At 50.6% G+C, this 18,695-nt stretch overlaps 3 protein-coding genes across 3 annotated transcripts; 1 reads left to right on the top strand and 2 right to left on the bottom strand.

Annotated features, from left to right (window-relative positions):
• Positions 1-3,575: 3,575 nt before the first annotated feature.
• COL26b_007301 (uncharacterized protein) lies at positions 3,576-4,529 on the bottom strand (the record flags this gene model as incomplete). The annotated part of the gene is made up of 3 exons (XM_053180099.1): positions 3,576-3,657; positions 3,712-3,874; positions 3,938-4,529. 3 exons carry the CDS (start codon positions 4,527-4,529, stop codon positions 3,576-3,578), a joined length of 837 nt encoding a protein of 278 aa, XP_053036019.1.
• Positions 4,530-10,809: 6,280 nt separating this feature from the next.
• COL26b_007300 (uncharacterized protein) lies at positions 10,810-12,115 on the bottom strand (the record flags this gene model as incomplete). Its single annotated transcript, XM_053180098.1, has 2 exons — positions 10,810-12,005; positions 12,076-12,115. 2 exons carry the CDS (start codon positions 12,113-12,115, stop codon positions 10,810-10,812), a joined length of 1,236 nt encoding a protein of 411 aa, XP_053036018.1.
• Positions 12,116-14,499: 2,384 nt separating this feature from the next.
• Positions 14,500-15,225, top strand: COL26b_007299 (uncharacterized protein; the record flags this gene model as incomplete). Its single annotated transcript, XM_053180097.1, has 1 exon — positions 14,500-15,225. The coding sequence occupies one exon, from the start codon at positions 14,500-14,502 to the stop codon at positions 15,223-15,225; it is 726 nt and encodes a 241-aa protein (XP_053036017.1).
• Positions 15,226-18,695: the final 3,470 nt, after the last annotated feature.

Raw genomic sequence — 18,695 nt, 5'->3', positions numbered from 1 at the left:
CCAATCTTTGTAAAACATATCAAGTCTAGTAATTTATGTTGGGTCATACTGTTGGCTTTTTTATGCTGGGGTATGGTCCTTTTTCGTCCCCACTGGAGATGCGGGCCTCGCCATGGATGGTCATGCTGAAGGGTTATTTATAGGGAAATCTGACCTCGGACCTGCCAACTTTTAGCCGTACATTTTCATTCCTTATCTTTTTCTTTGGACACTACATGCCTTGAGTATGGCGGATCGCTATGTCGCAGTTCACGCCAATCCTAGCGGTCCAGGAGACAACCGCCCAGACGCAGACCAAATCATTCGCGATGAGGGCCTCATTGACAAACTGTTCAATCGAACAGCGTTCGTCACAGGGTGCTCCGCTGGTATTGGCATCGACACAGCAAAGGCTCTCTTTCTCACTGGCGCTTCGCTTTATCTGACCGCCCGCGACATCTCGAAGGCCAAGGCTGCTCTGGGTGACACCCTTGTCTCCAGTCCGCGTGTTCACCTTTTGGAACTCGATCTTGCTTCATTTGCCAGTGTAAGCAAATGTGCTGAGGCCTTTTTGTCTCTCAAAGTGCCGCTCAACATCCTCATATGTAATGCGGGAGTCATGACCCCTCCGGAAGGCCGAACGCAGGATGGCTTTGAGACACAGTTCGGTACCAACCATCTGGCACACTTTCTTCTTTTTGAACTGCTTCATCCTTCATTGCTTGCAGGTGTTACACAGGAGTTTGCTTCTCGAGTTGTCATCCTGGCTTCAATTGCTCATCGCTTCGGAGAAGTTCGTTTCGACAACATCAATTTTGATGGCCACTATGATGCCATGGCTGCGTATGCTCAGAGCAAGACAGCGAACGTTTGGACTGCGAATGAGATCGAGCGCCGTTATGGCGCACAAGGGATACACGCGTGGAGCGTGCAACCCGGCGCCGTCCTCACGAATCTGACAAGACATATGTCTGATGAGCAGCAAAAGGGTCTGAAGCAAGACGATTACTTATCCAAAATCTACAAAACACCGTCTCAAGGTGCCTCTACCTCGGTTTGGGCCGCGACTGCGGCGGCATTGGAAGGGAAAGGCGGGCGATACCTTGAGGACTGCCAGATAATCGGTGCATGGGAACAATCAAAAGGACTGTACAGTCCGGGATATGGCGAGCATGCGTACAGTGTGTCGAAAGCTAGCTTGCTTTGGGAAAAGTCGAACGAGTGGGTGAGATAGATCTGCATCAAATATGATGTCGTCCTTGGGATGAACGAGCCGGTATTTTGACCATCGGCTTTCGTCCAGCATGATATCTAAATCTGGCCGAGGTTGAAGGAATTGAGTGGCAATTGACAAACCCATGATATTGATGGCATCCTTTGAGGCGGCGTGGCTGTTAGAAGACTAAGATAGCTTGGTATTGTGAGGTCATATTCATCTTATCATGCTCAATGTCTGCTTATCTACCATTGTACAAATCACTGCAATAGTGGGAGACAAAATGGGGTGGGGGCTTTGCGGCTGGAATGTGAACAATCCTTGAAGCCTGCGTTTATCATCTCGGTTGTTCGCAACCTTTCCCTGAATTTTCTCCCGGCGACAGACTTCAAGTTTATTCTATTCAACGGGACCTTCTAGAGCACCTTCGTTTCTGGTTGTCGAGTCAACCTACTTGGACCCCAGCTCATCAGGTTGGTCGCGTTCCACAAAAAAGGTGTTGGTGTCGATCCTTGCCTGTAACAATGTGTTGACATGTTGTCATGGAGAATATGAGACACTAATTAAACAAGCACTGGCAACTTCAGAAATCGCCTTCACCGTCTTTTCGAATTCACATTGGGGTACAAAAATCAGCAGCCCGCCGCGTTTTACTTTTTTGTATGAAAGCTACTTGCTCAGTCAATATTTGTCCTTTTCCAGGTCTCGCGGTATGCTCATCATGACATCAAGCGATTTTGGAGCGGTCTACGTGAGTGACAAGTGCGGCTCTGTTATATACAGTCACGTCTGCCAAGCTTTATTCCTCAAAGGAGCGCCAGTGATTGGGCTTTTGGAGTCATGGTGTATCAGAAACAGCAAGAGTATACATGGCATCAAGCCAACTCTCGCGGTAGTGTATTTCAATACTGGTGTAGATGCCGACGAGTATCTCCGCATTAAGGCAGAAGTGGCGGCTAAGGTATGTCATGGCTAGATGAAATTCAATCTCCGACTATGGCGAAAACTCATTCAGGTGTCTTAGGCCGGCATCGACTTCATTCCGTACGAACTGGCACCAAATGCATCTACAGATGGAGTTCTCCATCTGATTTCTACGCTGAATAAATGTTCTCAGACTCACGGTATTCTGGTTCAGCGTCCACTGCCGATTCAGATCTCTGAAACGGACGTTATGGGCAGTATCAGTAGACGGAAACATGTTGAAGAGCGTCTTCAAGGACAGCCTAGCAACATTGCTGTGGATGGCGTAGTTCGTCTGCTCGCTTCTTATCGCAAAGCCGACATGCTCGACTTATCTATTGTGCTTCTTGGGGGCACCAACATTATCACTCCCGGTTTCAAGGCCGAGCTCAAAAAACGATATCCCCGTATTGAGATGTTCAAGACACCAGAGGAAGCGAAGCTTGTTAACAGAGATGGGGTTATTGTCATGACAGAGCTCAACAAAGGCGGCATTATCCAGCCTGAAATGCTTGGACCAGGAGTAGAGTTAGTCATTGATCTTGGGTTTGACATAAACACGAAGATGGGAGATCTAGATCCGAAGGTATTTGACGTCGATGGCTTGATGGTAGTCCCAACTCCAGGTGGCGTACTGCCTGTTATCATCTGGTTGATGATGGAAAGGACTATCAAAAGCATGTCCAGACGCAGATCATCAAAATCCATCTGGCTTCGCAAGGGATGTGCGCAGATCTTGAACTTATTTAGAGTGAAGTCAGCTTCACAGAATAGCCACTAATATTGCGGCGTTATACGTAAATCTTCGGTGTCAACTCAAACTTTCATGGAGCAAATTTACACACTTTTTCTCGGCGATCACAATTGGATCGATGACGTTTCACTTTATTGGCAGCTCTCGAATACTCAGGGGATGATGAGATATTGACGTACACGGACCGCATCCGGATTCGTTCATGTAGCTTGGTAATGCCACAAACGAACGCGACACCCACAACCATCCACACATCAGCTGTTGTAGTACCTGCTTTCGTAAAGCATTAATGTGTCTGAGTTGGCAAAACGTTAATTTGTTAACGTCTCGAACCGTAGAGCATGTCCATTTTTAGAGTTATGTCTCGAATTGAACCTTTGCTCTCTTTGTAGTTGCTGGTGCTAACGTGGCTGTCGTCGTCATTGTCTCAAGCATCAGCAATTAGCGACCGATGGAAATACACAAAGAGCCAAGTCAGACTTTGGTCGATGCAACTAGATTATGCTTCGCTAGCTAATTACATATTACGTCCCCAGTATCCATCCTCTAGTCGTGGTCTTAGTACTGTACAAGAACTAGGTTTCTGTAGTTTTGTACTTGCGACATTTGATTAGTATGCTCAGAGTGTTGACAAAAGCGAGCATTGTCCCAATATTCACGCGCTTACTGGTAAGAAGCGCGGTAGGTGTCCCAGTAGGAGTGCATGCGAGTCTCCTGGCCATCAGTGAAGTGGGTAAAGCAGTCGCTGTGAGGGGAATTAGTATGCTCTACATACATACACGCAAAGAGGTATACTTACTCGTCAGAGTAGTCCATGTAGTTGGTGACGGGGTCAGTGCCGGCAAGGGTAGGGCAGGTGTCACGGCCAATCTCGCAGTTGTAGGCCTCCTCAGACTCGAAGGGGGTGTCAGAAACGTAGTCTCCGTTACCACCGCACTGGTAGCCCTCGAAGGTGTGGTAGACTGCCATGCGTGTAAGCCAAGTGGTCATCTTTCGATTTGAATGTGTTAGCGTGGTTCACTTACGTCCAAGCCAGTGGCCAATCTCGTGGGTGGCGGTGTGGCCAAGGTTGTACTGGGCCAAGCTACCTCCGGGAACAGCAGCGGAGCGGATGACGACACCATCGTAGTAGAAAGCGGAGGAGCCGGTAGAAACGGTCTGGGGGAAGTAGGCGTATCCGAGGTAGGGGGTACCGGGAACGAAGTAGACGTTCAGGTCGGCGTAGGTGCCCTTGCGGAGCGAGCGCTTCATGGTCAGCTCGGCCGAGTCAGAAGCCCACTGGGTGTTGATAGTCCAGTCGGCACCGGCTTGAGAGAACTGGACATCATGGGGGGCGAAGGCCGTGTTCAGGACGTCGAGCTGCTCGTCCAGGGTAGCCTGGGTAAGGTATCCATTGGCAACAGTCTGGGACCTGGCAATGACGTGCCAGTAGACGTTGACGTTGATGGGAGCCAGACGAGTGGAGTTGCCAGCGACGCGGGCGTTCTCCTCCTTGAGCATCAAACGCTCAGCAACCTCGATCTGCTCCTCAGAGGGAGACGGGGTGCCGCAAGAGCGCTGAGCGAAGGCGCCGGAGGCGACCGCGAGAGCGGAGAGAACAAGAGTCTTGAACTGCATCTTGGAGGGGGGACCGGACACCTGATTGGGGAGAACCTGACTTCAGAGGACTGGGATGAGGATGAGGATAGAAAACACCTTGATGGCTGGCTTCATGGCAGTTTATATAACCATTTGACCGTTCCCATCTTGAACCTCACATGCTGGCGAGACATATCGTGGCTTCGAAGTATTTCGACTTTCAACCTTCCCAAAACGGATCAGACCGAAGGTTTAGCACACTGCAACGGACGGTCTTGTGGTACGCAAACTGGATCAGATGCAGTAATTCTTTTTGCGGGTGCAAACGCAGGTGGCTCCTGTGCTCCATAGCTGAGGAGTCGACTCATGGGCAAGTTGGGGGCACCTGCTCAGTTTGTCAGGTCGCATGCGCTTCTATTGACGACACCCGCCAAAAGCTTGACGTGATAAGCCGGTTGGCCGGCATGTCTTAAGTTGCCAAGAAAAATCGCGGCTTTTGCGATGGTTCAGGAAATGCCAAGACGGTGAAAGGAGCCAAGAGAGGGACGGTTTCCAGGCTTTGGTTGGTATGTCGTACAACGCTCTGATTAAACCAAGCACTGGCTGGTTATCGACTTGCCTTTTGCGCCAATCGAGGTCCATTAATTGGCCAGCACCAAGCACGGCTGAGTTCATTCGCGCGTATGATCGTTCCCACTCAAAGTCTTGGCCGTTGATTTAAAGTCTTGGCTCTTGAGCTTCACCGCGTCTGCTTGGATGGGGATTGGCCAAATCAAGCTTATATTTATGAGTGTCGGGCATAGCCGGTCGCCGAGATGTTACCTTCCTTAATTCGACCACAGCTCCACCCTCCTCCCCCTGAGCCCGACAAGCCCCGTCGCTCCGACCCCGCGCCGGTCCCGCCCACATCCCGGTGGCGCTGGAGGAATGCCCGCGCATATCGCATCACATCGCATCTCATCGCCAGCCCCCCCGCCGTCCCCTACATTACCTCCCTTTCCCCACATCTCCGGCAATAACCTCCATCTACCGCCTCCCGCTGCCGCCGTCTGCCCCTCTAGACCCTTATCTCTGGTGGCGGATAAGTCAACGTCAAGACCAGCTTCCAGTCTTGGTAGATAGTCCAAAGTGCCAAGCTCGTCAGTGAAATGAGTTTCGTCACTGTAAGACAATTGGAAGTCCAATGGCGTAGTTCGGGGATGGCTTCGCTCTGGTGTCCTGCGGAAACCGCCGTAAACCACACGCTGGATCAACGAAAGAGTCTCTGGACGAGAGCACTCAGACCCCGCAGTGAACCGAGCTGTGACAGTGAATCGTTTGTTCCGCTCTTCCAAGACCAGCGCAAGACGGTTCGACTCATATTTCTTGCAACCACTGCCACTCTCCCATTTGGCTTTACTGTGAATCTTTCTTCAAGCACCTCATCTGATACCATGAAGCAGAATAATACGTTGGGAAAGGGTAAAGTTCGATGCCAATATTCGGCAAAGATGTGCAGCGAGCTTCATTTGCCAGGTCGTTGGTTCCGCGTTATTGGACCAGAGATTCACCCGTGATCGCCAAACTTGGCATGCGTGATCTGCGATTGCATGGACCCTGCCGACCGAGCCTCATCAAACCTACCGAGGGTACTACAACGACGATAAGAGGAGAGATTTGACCAGACCAACCAGTCTTCTTCCTATCTCGACAGAAGAGAAGAGCTGCAAACACAGCATTACAGTTTGAGAATGCGAAATACAGAAATTTGTCAACCGCCCACGTGATGGTCTTCATCAATAGTCATGTGTGAGGCATGCAGGTTCCATGAGATATCAAAGACGAAAGGTCAAGGTTTTCCACAGCGGCAGCCAGTCAACCTGGATGAGACACTGCGGAATGGAAATTTCCAATGTTTTGGTGAAGCCCCCTTGAGAGGGATACTTCAGCAGCGGAAACGCGAATGTCTCATTGTTAACCTCGTGTCCGTATCCCATCGAGTGCGGCATGGCGTCACTACATACAATCCACAATTTTCTCCAACTCGACTGGTAACATGATTTTTTAATTCGCGGGAATGAGCGAGAAACGACCGGATTAATATCCAATTAGCTACTAATACTCCGCACATGTTTGTAGTAACGCCATGCCGCACTCGATGGGATAGCTGCTGCAGCTGGCCATACTGTTAGAGCGCGAAACAGAGGCCCAAAGCCGATGCCTTGAAGAACTATCCGAACCTTGCGAAGAGGTCCGTACCCGGAATTGGTAACAAAACCCAATCAGGAGTTTGGCGAGCATTCCCACTTGGCTATCATTGGTAGGGGATTTAGATGGGTCTCGGCTAGTTGAGCTGACCCTTTGCATTCTTCACGACCTGAACCTTTCACCCCTTGCTTGGAAAATATGCTTCTGTCCAGGGATAATAGGGAACAGTCAGCGATGTGTGAAATGACGTGTGAACTCCTTCGTGTAGCTTGTAATTTTTCTTGGTCATTTCATCAAAACGTGCTCTTGACAGTCCTTTGTTTTCAGTTACTTTTCCCGCAGCGGTCACGATGCTGTCAGCGATCAACTATCACCGATGGCTACCTGTTCTCACATTATTGACGATATGGGTTGTTCTTATCTCTCAAGGCCAATTCACTTATTCTCCCTCTACCGCCGAGCCTGAGTTTACCTCTCAAGCAAATTCTACCACAGAATCAACAACAGAAACTCCAAGGATTGTTATAGTCTACTCATACACCGAAAGCGAAAAGTCCCGCGAGAATTTACGATACTTCGTGAAGTTTGGACTTCACCGTGCAGCTGACTTCATTTTCATCTTCAACGGGAGAACAGATGCCCTCAGAGAAGTACCGGAAAGAGAAAATGTCCAGATTGTGACGCGAGAGGGAACTTGCTCCGATCTTGGGGCTCACGGCGAAGTTCTTCGTGGCAACAATATCTGGAAACAGTATGACTACTTTATCCTTCTGAATGCTAGTGTACGGGGTCCGTTCATGCCCTACTGGAGCAGTAGCTGCTGGTCTGACACGCTGTTGTCAAAGATAACCCACAAAGCCAAGGTAAAATATTTGGCGTTCCCTTATCTTCCCTCGTTATTACTTCCTACGATGTGTGCTATTCAATCTTTGTTAGCAAAACAGTTCAATCGTCTGGACAAATAACCGTAAGAGAGACTGATCGTTTAGCAGCTTGTTGGAATCACTGCGAAATGCTGGCCACGATTTTATGTTCCATCAATGGTCTGGGCCACGGATCAAACTGGGATCAGCCTTTTACTTGATGCTTCCTTAGGAAGAAGTCACTCGATCTTCGGGGGACCTAGCGAGCTTGTTGGACTTAGCGGCTGCTACGATACGCTTCACAGTGCCGCTCATGCCGAGATGGGAGCTACGTCGATGATCACGGGCGCGGGATATACCGTTGACGTCTTGATGGCTTCTTTTCACAAAATCGGCGATGCTGGAAGTTATTGTGAATCAACACCTCCTGGGGTCCTGGATCCACTCCGAGAGGGAGATTATTTTGGGTTCAGCATTCATCCGTATGAGACCTTGTTCGCGAGAACCACGGCAGGTATGAGCTCCCTTCCAGTGGAGAACCTGTCATCTTGGATGAAAGACAGTGGATATTCAAGTTATTTGAGGTGCGGGGTGTAATAGGCTTACTCCGTATCGCTTCGGACTTACGTCTTTACAAAAACTCGGAATTCCAAACGTAACATTTTTGGTCGTGATATCGCTGCAGCCTTTTACAGTTTATGGATTATATCTTCATTTCCACGAATATGACGTTAAAGTTTACTAAGCCAACAATACTCACTTTCCCAATTTGGGGCACTGATGGAATCTGCATGGCGTATCAGATGCCCTCACTTCTTCTATGCCACTGCTTCTAATCTTCCTTTGATATGAAAGAGCTCAATTAGTAGCCTGTCCCTGTTTCGTTTCTTCAGATCTTCCCTTCGTGGAATTTCCGCGTCCGCTCTACATAACGATACGATAAGTTTCAGAAAACAGTTCACCAAAAATCAGAGATCTGTTGCAAGCTGTAGTCTACTCAAGGTCCCTCCCAAAATGGTATGTGATCAATTTGACCAATCAATGTTGTCCAACTCCTCCGAACGTTGTCGCATTTGATTCCCTGAATGGGGTCGCATTTGGTTGCCTGATTAGGAAATTTGAACCACAACTTATTTGTATGCCCAACCTCGACATTATGCTGATGCGCTTGGAATCTTTTCGTTCACAACTGCTATTCGGAATTCTCGCCAAAAATGACAGTTACCACGCTTTTTCCAGCCCTCTGCTACGTTCTGTCCTGGTGGATAGGTGCTGTCTATTCTGTCCCCTTTGAGGTAGAACAGAAGCACCTTCCCCACCAGGACCCATTACCGTCACCCTTGTGGCACCAGCCAAGAGTCACTAGACAAGACGACAGGCTCTGTGATGCAGGCTCGCGGCAATGGACAGGCTTTGTTCCCGTTAACCGTAACAGAGAAATGTTTTTCTGTGTGTTAATCAAGATTTCATTCAGATTGTCAATCTTGGATGGTTCTGACAATTCCTAGGGTACTTCGAAAGTCGTAATAATCCTCAAACTGCGCCTTTACTTATTTGGGTCAACGGGTGCGTCGATCGCTGCGATCAGATTCGTTTTTGTCTTTCTACATCCTCGGACTTTCTAACGGGAAGGTTGCTTTACCAGCGGCCCTGGTGGTTCGTCTCTTCTTGGTGCTTTTTACGAGCTTGGCCCATGCAAAATAAACGAGGCTGGCAATAGCACGACGAGAAATGCTTTCAGTTGGACAAATTTCGCCAACGTTGTCTTCATTGAGTGAGCGGGCCTTTGAAAACACCATGCCTTATTCTCACTGACCTACGAGTTTACTAGTCAACCTATCGGGGTAGGGTTCTCTTACACGAACGATTCGAATCTTTGGGCCCACGATTTGAACGAGGCCGAGAATGACTTCAATAAATTCCTGGACATATTCCTTGATGATGTCTTTCCCGAACTATCCAACAAGTCTATCCACTTCGCGGGTGAGTCATTTGGTGGACAGTACGTTCCTACGTATGTCAGCAGATTGAGAAGAAGACTGGATTCCATCATTCTAGTAAACGCCCTTGTCAGCTTTCCAAAGGTTGTTCTAGGTCTATATGAGCACTTTTGCGTGCCAACTTCGGTCCAAGGCGTCGAGCTTTCGGTATCTCGAAGAGGCTTCAACCACACCGAGTGTGCTAAGATGGCTGCCGGTTATCCCACGTGCGACCATTTCAGCCGACTCTGTGATATGGCATACGATGGTAAGACATGTGAAGCAGCTTACGGAGCGTGCAAACCTGTCGAGGATGTTGTCATGAATAAGGTTACCCCTGGTGGTCTCAACCCCTACGATGACCGAGTTGACTGCATTGAGCCTCCACTATGCGGTCGTCTCGGTACGTGCCCACTTACAGCCTAAGTCACAAATACTAACAGACATCAGGTATGGAGGAGATCACTAAATACCTGAACCAAGCACATGTACAAAAGCAAATAGGTGTTGAGAACCAGATTGACTTCAAGACGGTGAATATGGACATGAACGAGCAATGGTCTAAAGCCTCTGAGCTTTTTGTTCCCACAAGTCGCGAAGTAGCTGCAATCCTTGATAAGAAGCACACTCGGGTTCTAGTCATCAATGGAAACAATGACATCATTGTGTACGTCTGTAAATGCCTTTGGAGCGAAAAGGATTCACCTGCGGCTAATGCTTGCTTGTAGGAATACCGAGGGGGTCAAGCGCATTTTCGATGACCTTTTGTGGGAGGGACAAGCGCAATTCCGAGCTGAACCATGGGTCAGCCTTCATTTTCAAGAACCATTGGGCAACCGTATTCATGTGGGGATATCGAAGACCAGTGGAAACCTATCCATCGTTACTGTTGATGAGGCAGGGCATATCGTACCTCATGATCAGCCTGAAGCAGTCATGCTTGTTGTCAAAAACTGGGCTATGCATGGAAGCGTATGGCCGCAAGAGCATCGGTCTCCGTTTGAGACTGCTGTGATTTAACGACAAACCATTTTCTCCCAGAGGCAACATTGCAGTTTCGAAGTTACAGCATCGCGAAGTAAGGGCGACACCATAAACCTTTAGTTGTCAAAATCATATCACTCATTGTTGTTTCAATGTGTTTACAGCTTGAATAACTCATGTCTCTTACATTCATTTCTGGTTTCAAAACGCCTATCCCTATTTGTTGCTTTCCACACCAGTGTGTTTAAGCCTTTGTCATGGCCACTGAGAAATTAAAACCCGATGTATCAACCATGTCCCATGTGTTTAGAAACGCACGCGCATACGTTTCCCCGCCGGGGCTGCGGGAGTCGCGGGGGCTCCGGCAGGAGGGGGAGCCGGAGCGGCAGCTGGTGGAGCAGCTGGCTTCGGGGCGGCGGGTGGGGCAGCAGCTGGCTTTCCTCCGGCCGGTGGAGCGGGGGCTGCAGGGGCTGGAGCCGGGGCCGCGGCCGGCTTGCCACCAGCTGGGGCAGCAGGGACCGGAGCGGCAGCTGGAGGCGGCGCAGGCTTGCCGGCAGCTGGTGCGGCGGGGGGAGCAGCAGCGGGAGCGGCAGGAGCAGGGGCGGCGGGCTTCGGAGCTGCAGCCGGAGGAGCCGCGGCCGGGGGAGCAGGCTTGGGAGCAGCGGGGGGAGCCGCGGCGGCAGGCTTGGATCCAGCGGGTGCGGCCGGCGCAGCTGGAGCCGGAGCCGGCTTAGAGGCGGCAGGTGCTGCAGGAGCTGCAGCTGGAGGTGGTGCGGCAGCTGCTGGAGGGGGTGCGGCGGCACCAGCAGCGGGAGCGGCAGCGTTAGGAGTAGCAGCTCCCTTCTTCTTCAGAACGCCAGCAGCCGCACCCAGCACAGTGTTCAAGGGAGCCGCAAGGGGGTTGGCAGCAGCATTGCCAGCAGGGGCTGCCGCGTTGGCGGGTTGACCCTTGCCCTTCAGGACACCGGCGGCGGTTCCCAGGACTGTTCCGATAGGATCAGCGGCTTGCGAGCCTGCGGGTGCCGCGGCACCAGCTGGTTGGCCTCCCTTGCCCTTGAGAACACCAGCGGCAGTTCCAAGAACAGCACCAACTGGGTCGGCAGCTTGACTTCCCGCAGGGGCAGCAGCAGCACCAGCAGCCTGACCGTTGGTCTTGCCCGTCAATGTTCCAAGCACCGAGCCGATGGGATCAGCGGCCGGGGCTGCAGCTGGAGCTGCAGCCGGAGCCGCAGCAGGGGCGGCGGAGGCGGCAGGAACGGCCGCGGCCTGTCTAGCTCCAAGGGCTGGGCTCTTTGCTTTCTTGGCCGCCTTTGCCGGAGCAGCAGCAGCGGGTGTCTTACCCTTCGCCTTCGCTGGAGCGGCGGCGGTGGCAGTCTTGCCCTTGGCCTTCGCCCCAGTAAGACCTCCAAGGAGCGAACCGATAGGGTCCGCCGCAGCAGCATTGTTTCCCTTGCCCTTGGCAGCAGCAGCACCCGCACCTGCTCCTCCAGCAGCAGTACCGCCTGCACAGTTTCTAGGGTAAAGGTCAGCCTCTTGCACTGCTACGGCAGATAATAACTTGTCCAAACGCACCCGGTGATTGCCCCAGCTTGTGCTCTGGTACACTTTGCATTCTGGCCGCCCTATTCATAACGTTCAGTGATACGTCTTTGCTAGTCTTGAAGCAAGGAGCACTTACAGCGAGTAGGCAGTCCAAGTCGTCAAAGCATACAGCTCCCTGTTGGGCAGAGACGTAGCTCGCGCACAAGGCGGAGGCGAAAACAATAAATCCACGCATGATAGTCTTCTTTGAAACTAGGAAGGCAATAGAATTGAATGATGGGGATCCGGATCACGAACACGAACTAGTCGTATTGGGAGCCGTAGTGATTTATAGAGGTGAAGAGACTATGGCGAAACGGCCGGTACCTGCATACAGCTCAGCATCCAGCCAATGATGGGATGCAACTTGGTGAAAGCCGAGGCAGCCCTCGGTGTACATGTGGATGCAGCCGTTCTCAAATACCATAGATATGCCTTCCAAACGTCTCGAGATTTGTTTGACCGGAAAGAGCCCCGACTCCTCCAGAACATCCCCGTCTGTGCACTGCATCATGGTTCAGATCCTGCCGGCTGAGGATGAGGGCAGAGGCTCAGCTGCCAGGAAGCGGGACCTACTGCTGTTGCACTGACGTTTCTGCGGACGTCAGTCAGCACTGTCAAAAGAATGGTCAGTTCATCTGAAGTAATTGACAAATCCGAGTGTGTTTGCTTGCCACGGGAGGGCTTGAGCTTGCATCCGAATGCGCGCTCTTCAAGCCACGACGCTTAAGAAAATAAACTCGGGCCCTGCGTCGGCGTCTCACGTCACTGATAAAGTGTCAAAGCCTGTCACACCATCAGTAGCAATGACTGGATTTGTCAACCTGTCTACATCTCGATGTGCCAGTATTTCTGGATGGCTGCAATTGCCAATTGGTGTACTGCTGGATGCCTGAGACAGTCAAAGGCCTTATTCTGAATGGGCCTGCTCATCGAAGGTGCAGCCTGTTCATAAGCCTGGGAGGCGACATGCCGGCTGAGAAAACTTCCAGGTGCATCCTAGTTTGAACTTACCTTGAATGTCGGATTGCGCCCCATGTTCCTTCGAATCCTAGCATGCATGAAGAACTGTGGCAACGTCTGTAAACTGTGCAAACAAGCTTTGGTTGATTTCAGTATCTTCTGATTTTCTCTCTGAGTGCAACCTTTCGCCGTAAGAGCACTAATAGGATGCATCCGGCGAAAGAGCTGCGAAGTCGGTTGGTTGATGTTGAGCTTATTAGGCCACGTTGATACGGTAACCAACGCTGCATTTCGATATCTTTTTTTTTTTTTTTTTTTTTTACTGGCCTGGACCCTATTGTGTTGTTCGGTGTTAAGAAAAGTCGTACGATAGCATGAGCTGAGATTCCAGGACTCCAGGGCTGTCGTAGTTTGGTGAGGGTCGTGGCAACGCGTGTTGAGGACGGGTCTTTGTCACATCTGTGCTCCTTAACCCCATTTCACTTTCGGCCCGAACTTCTTCTTTTTTTCTTCCAAGGTTTACATACATTAGTTCAGTGTCTGATCTTGCTAAGTTTACATCGTCTACGTTTATATATCATCGTTTCGTTTCTTGCACTTGATAATTCTGGGTGGCATGCAGTATGATCAGATTTCTGAAATATCTCACACCTTACCCATTAACCATGAGCCAAGGTGTCCAGCTACTTACATAAAATCACTTATATCAAACTATTTCACCTCCCTACCTTCGGAATGGCATTCGTCCTCGAATACAGTTTTGTCAGCTTAGCAATTTCCCACAACAAATGAGGCAGACGAGCCCATACCCTACGAAGTAAGCAAAACATCAAACCGATCCGTCAATAATGTCAAAAGGCCTGTGTGTTATTAAATCTAGATACCTTGGAAATTTTGTTTCAGTTCTACTCCGGCCCTCGCAGGCTTCATGTCATTCTGGGTACGACTTGCTGAAAACCTCTCGGGTACCTCATCGTGTATCTTTGCAGACAACATAGTGGCTTTCTGAAGTGAGCATGTATGTTCCTCCACCTATAAAATTACTCAGCCGCTTACTGACGCGGACATCCGTGGAGATTTCTGCCGAACCAATACTTCCCGCTGGCGCGGCCACTTTGGCCGCAAGCGCCGCCCATCGCCGTGAAAGCCCCACTTTCCGCCGCCCAAATTCGCCGGTATCAACGATTCCGCCCCGCATCGTGCCGGCCAATTTGGTCCTGAACCTCACTTTGGCGCTCCATCATTTGTAATACCACAAGGAAGACTTCTCGTTGATATTTGGCACATTTGTCATCCGCCCTTTCGACGGGAAGGATAAAAGGCACACCTAGAACTCCCAACTGAGGGACCTACAGAACAGCACATCCCGCACCCATCAAACAAAGATCCAACCTTCTCTTCATCCTATCAAATAATCACCATCCTCGGCTACACGAAATCATTCAAGTCACAATGTCTATCGCTCTAGTTACCGGAGGCAACGCAGGCATTGGGGAAGCCGTCGTTCGTCTTCTGTCCAAGACTCCCAATTTCCATGTCATCATTGGATCCCGCAATCCCGACTCCGGTATCGAGCTTGCCAACTCGCTCAAGAAGCAGGGTCATTCCGTTTCCTCTGTCCAACTAGACATTACTTCTGATGAGTCGATCAACAATGCCATTGACCACATCACCAGTGTTCATGGCAAGCTCGATGTCCTTGTCAACAACGCAGGGGTCGCTCTTGACACTAAGCCGGACGCCTTTGTGTCCACTCGAGACCTATTCTCCAAGACATTCAACACGAACGTCTTTGGCACTGCAGCCCTGACAGAAGCCGCTCTTCCGCTTCTTCAAAAGGGCAACCATCCCCGTGTCATCTTTCTTTCGTCTACGATGGGCTCCCTTGAGGTTTCGGGAAACCCGGACACCTTTTTCTACAACAACGACTACAAGGCATACGACGCCAGTAAAGCGGCGGTCAACATGCTTGCGGTCAATTATGCTCGCATCTTGAAGCCCTTTGGCGGAGTTTCTAACGCCGTCTGCCCGGGTCTGGTCAAAACGAAGATGAACGGGTTCATGGAGGCTGGTGAACCTGTGGAGGTTGGAGCCGAGCGCGTCATCCAGCTTGCAACTGCTGCCCCGGGTGGTCCTTCTGGAACCTTTTCGAACAGAGAGGGTGCAATTCCCTGGTAACCATCGGTGGATTGATGGTCGGAAATTTGTTTGTTTGTATTTTTAGGCAATCTGCAATGGTTTAGTCGGCACTGGTTGTTTGAAATAGATGTAGGGAATTCACTAGTACTGCAGGTCAAGAGCTGCCTTATCCTCAAAAAGTGCCTGTGTTTTGGAAATTTGCCATTGTTTCATGAACATGTAGTTGTACGTGCGACTTGCAACACCACCCAATGTCGGTTCCCAGAAGAGCGCAAAAGATGATTCATGTGATAGATTCATGCACGTTTCGGAGGCACGCGACAGAGTTCGTGGCACCGCCGGCAGTGCCGTCTCATAAAAAAAGGTAAAGGCAGCCTACGAGAGACACACACTCGTGTATATTAATCTGGGACTGTTGACCATGGACTTTGACGAATTAAATCATGTTCACAGCAACGTTCAGTAGAACACCCAGATTGTCTACCCCGGCATTCCAGACATCCAGCCTGTCAATCACTGCCTGGTGATTTGCCCCTTTATTCAGCTCGTAAAGGTCTCCAAACGTCACAGGCCTCTTGTCTAGATTTCGCATGCTACTAAGTGCCTCCGTTTCTTCCTTCCATTCGTCAGACGTATTCGCAGTCCACTGCGACTGATGGCACGGAAGTCTTAGATTATGCCAAGCATCTAGGATACCGCATGGCATACCCATTCTCACCGAGCTGATTTGAGCGACAAGAAACCAAACGCATGCAATTCTGGAACAGGGTTAACGACCGTCAATCGCAAAAAAGACTGAAATGTACCTTGTAAGAGATTCTTCAAGAATCCAATCATCCCACTCAGTCGTTTTGCTGACAGCAGCATCGCAAGAAGTCATATCGAGGGCAATCAGCTGACTCCAGAAACCCTCGGTACAAAGTCAGTGCGCAGTTCCTTTGTCATGATAGTCGCAGCAAACCTTGTATGCCAGCAGCATGTTCGTGTTGTACTCTCGACCCTGAACTTCTCCTCCGCAGCAGCCATCCACGACTCGCATCATGATGTAAATCAATTGCGATTGCATGGCCGCAAAGACGTCATACTTAGACCAACCGGTCATCTGCAAATTCGAATTATTATCTGGAGCTATGCTTGGTATTGCGAGGCTTGTTTTACCTCTCGAAGGCACCTTTCTTGCTCATCCCGAATCGTTTTCCATAAGAAGGCCTGAGTGTCTTTATTCCTTGCGGCATACAAAACAGCTATTCCCATGCAGTTCGATAGTGGTACAGGCAGCTTGCTTTTGTCTTGATGAGGATGGATGAAAGGCGGAAACGTCGAGCGCCGGAGCATCATTTGAGGATATGCAGCCAGGGATTGTCTAATGACACTTGCGCTAGCTTGAACGGCAGCGCTGTGAGGTCGGATGCTGCTGAGAGGAAACGATATCCGAGAAATGGAAGAAATGGTGCAGTCATTGACCATGCCGGATATGGCGATCTCGTGCAGTCTACCCGAAAGAATCATATCCGTGTCGCCATCGATTTCGTTGGGGAGGCAGACCGCAAGGTTTTCGGGCGTGAGGCGGTTGAGGTCAACTCCACCAAGGTTATATGAACTGATCCAGTCTTGCGCCTCACCAGCAGGCAAACACAGTGTACCGGTGTCCTGGGTACCACCGTATAGATTGAGCTCTCCGATACTATCAGACGCTGGCGGTATGGGTATGGAAGCTGCCGCTGGTTCGTTTTGTCTTTGGTAAGTAACAGCGTCGGAATAACTACAGACAAGCCCCTTTTTAACACAGCGACTGCATCTTTCCTCGAGATTGCACTTGCTTTTCGCTGCTCGGCATTCTATACAAGGCTTAGGTCTGATGCGAGGCCTATTTCTTGTTCGTCGACAGTACGCGACATGTCTTTTCAATGCAGTCTCTGTGACATGAGTTAGATTGATGGTACTGTTAGTCTGGAATTCGCAATTATGGAAGCGTCCTGCACGTAGAAAGACCGCATTCCCTCGGCCTTATCTCCATGGACATTGCCGTAACTCCCCTGCTTGACTTTGGGCACGAAAGATGAGACATTACAAGATACCCACCTTGGCTAAAGGGTTTGTTGCAAATAGTGCAAAACAAGACTGGAGGGGCAGCCTGAACCAAGCTGAAGTTGAATAGATCCTCGGCTGTGTCCAGGTTCATCGTTATGCTGCGTCTTAAGGCAAAGAACCTCGATGGGCTGGCTATTCGAACACGGCTGGCACGCGGTGATGGCGGTGATTGAATCAAGTTTGTTCTTTGCAGACAGGTAGTCATAACAAAGCTCACATACAAAGTGTCAGACTGTCAGGTTGAATTAGTAATTCAGACGTCCAAACAGACACTAGCCGTGAACGGCGCGAAGGATTCCATGTTTGTCAGCAGATGCACCACCCGAGCTGTCAGACGGAGATAATAGACCAGAATATCCGACCAACCCTTCAGCTCGTACGACAATTAAAGCGAGACGCCAGACACGCCAAAAATTGCAAACGGGAGCAGAGTTGTCACTGACAGCATCAACACACAGCGAAGATCATTGAGATAACATGCAAGATGCAAATGGCGAGCACACGTCTTGTTGACGAGGGGGTCGAGTAGCTGGCATCTCGCACGATTCAGTGTTGAAAACAGCCGCGGCATTGGCGCCTGAAATATTACTGCAATTGCCTGGCTGGTGCAGGACGACGGCGCAGTGGCATGAGCTTGTCAAATCTCATCTTACGAGCCAGTCACGGGACCCAGCTGTTAGGCATGAGGCTGGCCGCTGTAACGCGGCGGTTAGCGGATACATGCAGACTTGAGCCAACCGCAAGAGAGATGGAGGAGACGCTTGAAGTACATTGACATCAACGCGGGGGGCCTTTCACTTGGCCCGTGGAGGCCCAAGATGATGAGGCGATTGCCGAGAAAGCCGCCGTTATCACATCCCGTACGAAGACCGGCCGAGAGTCTCTCTGCGCTCCCAACCACACGATTCGAAGGCTTCCATGATCATTCAGAAGCTGGAGGTTCGATCCAAGGGGGCAAGCCGGTTTTGAGTTCGAGACTGGGCTAAAAGCCTGCCGCAAGGTGACACTTGCCACCTGCTGTCGTGTCGCGCTCTCAGCCGCCATCCGGGAGAGAGGGCAAGAGCTTCCGGCGACACACAGATGATCTGCCAGGACCGAGACCGCGGGGTGCGGGTGAAGCTCTGAAGTTGGGGGTGTCGCGGGTGCATCGCAGCCCAATGGAGAGAGTTTGGAGGGTGAAAGAGCCCGATGGTGGTGGTGTGGCAGGATCGGCGGCTGCAGTTGATGGAATTGATGAGGGTGCGGATTGACAGGGGCATTACGAACCCAATGGGAAGGGCCGCGGTGGAGGAAAGATTGGCTTTTGACGATGATAGGTGTGAACGAGGGAAAGACGGTTCCTTTTTGATGTGACCGGTCTGCCGGGTGTGAACTGGTGGGTGGGTGAGTTGAGACTGAGAGAGAGCGAGAGGGGGCAA

This window comes from Colletotrichum chrysophilum, assembly GCF_026319265.1.
Source record: "Colletotrichum chrysophilum strain AFK26 chromosome Unknown scaffold_58, whole genome shotgun sequence".
In the NCBI taxonomy this organism is placed as follows: domain Eukaryota; kingdom Fungi; phylum Ascomycota; class Sordariomycetes; order Glomerellales; family Glomerellaceae; genus Colletotrichum; species Colletotrichum chrysophilum.
The sequence above is the reverse complement of the archived record's forward strand: the minus strand, read 5'-3'. Positions and strand labels throughout refer to the sequence as shown.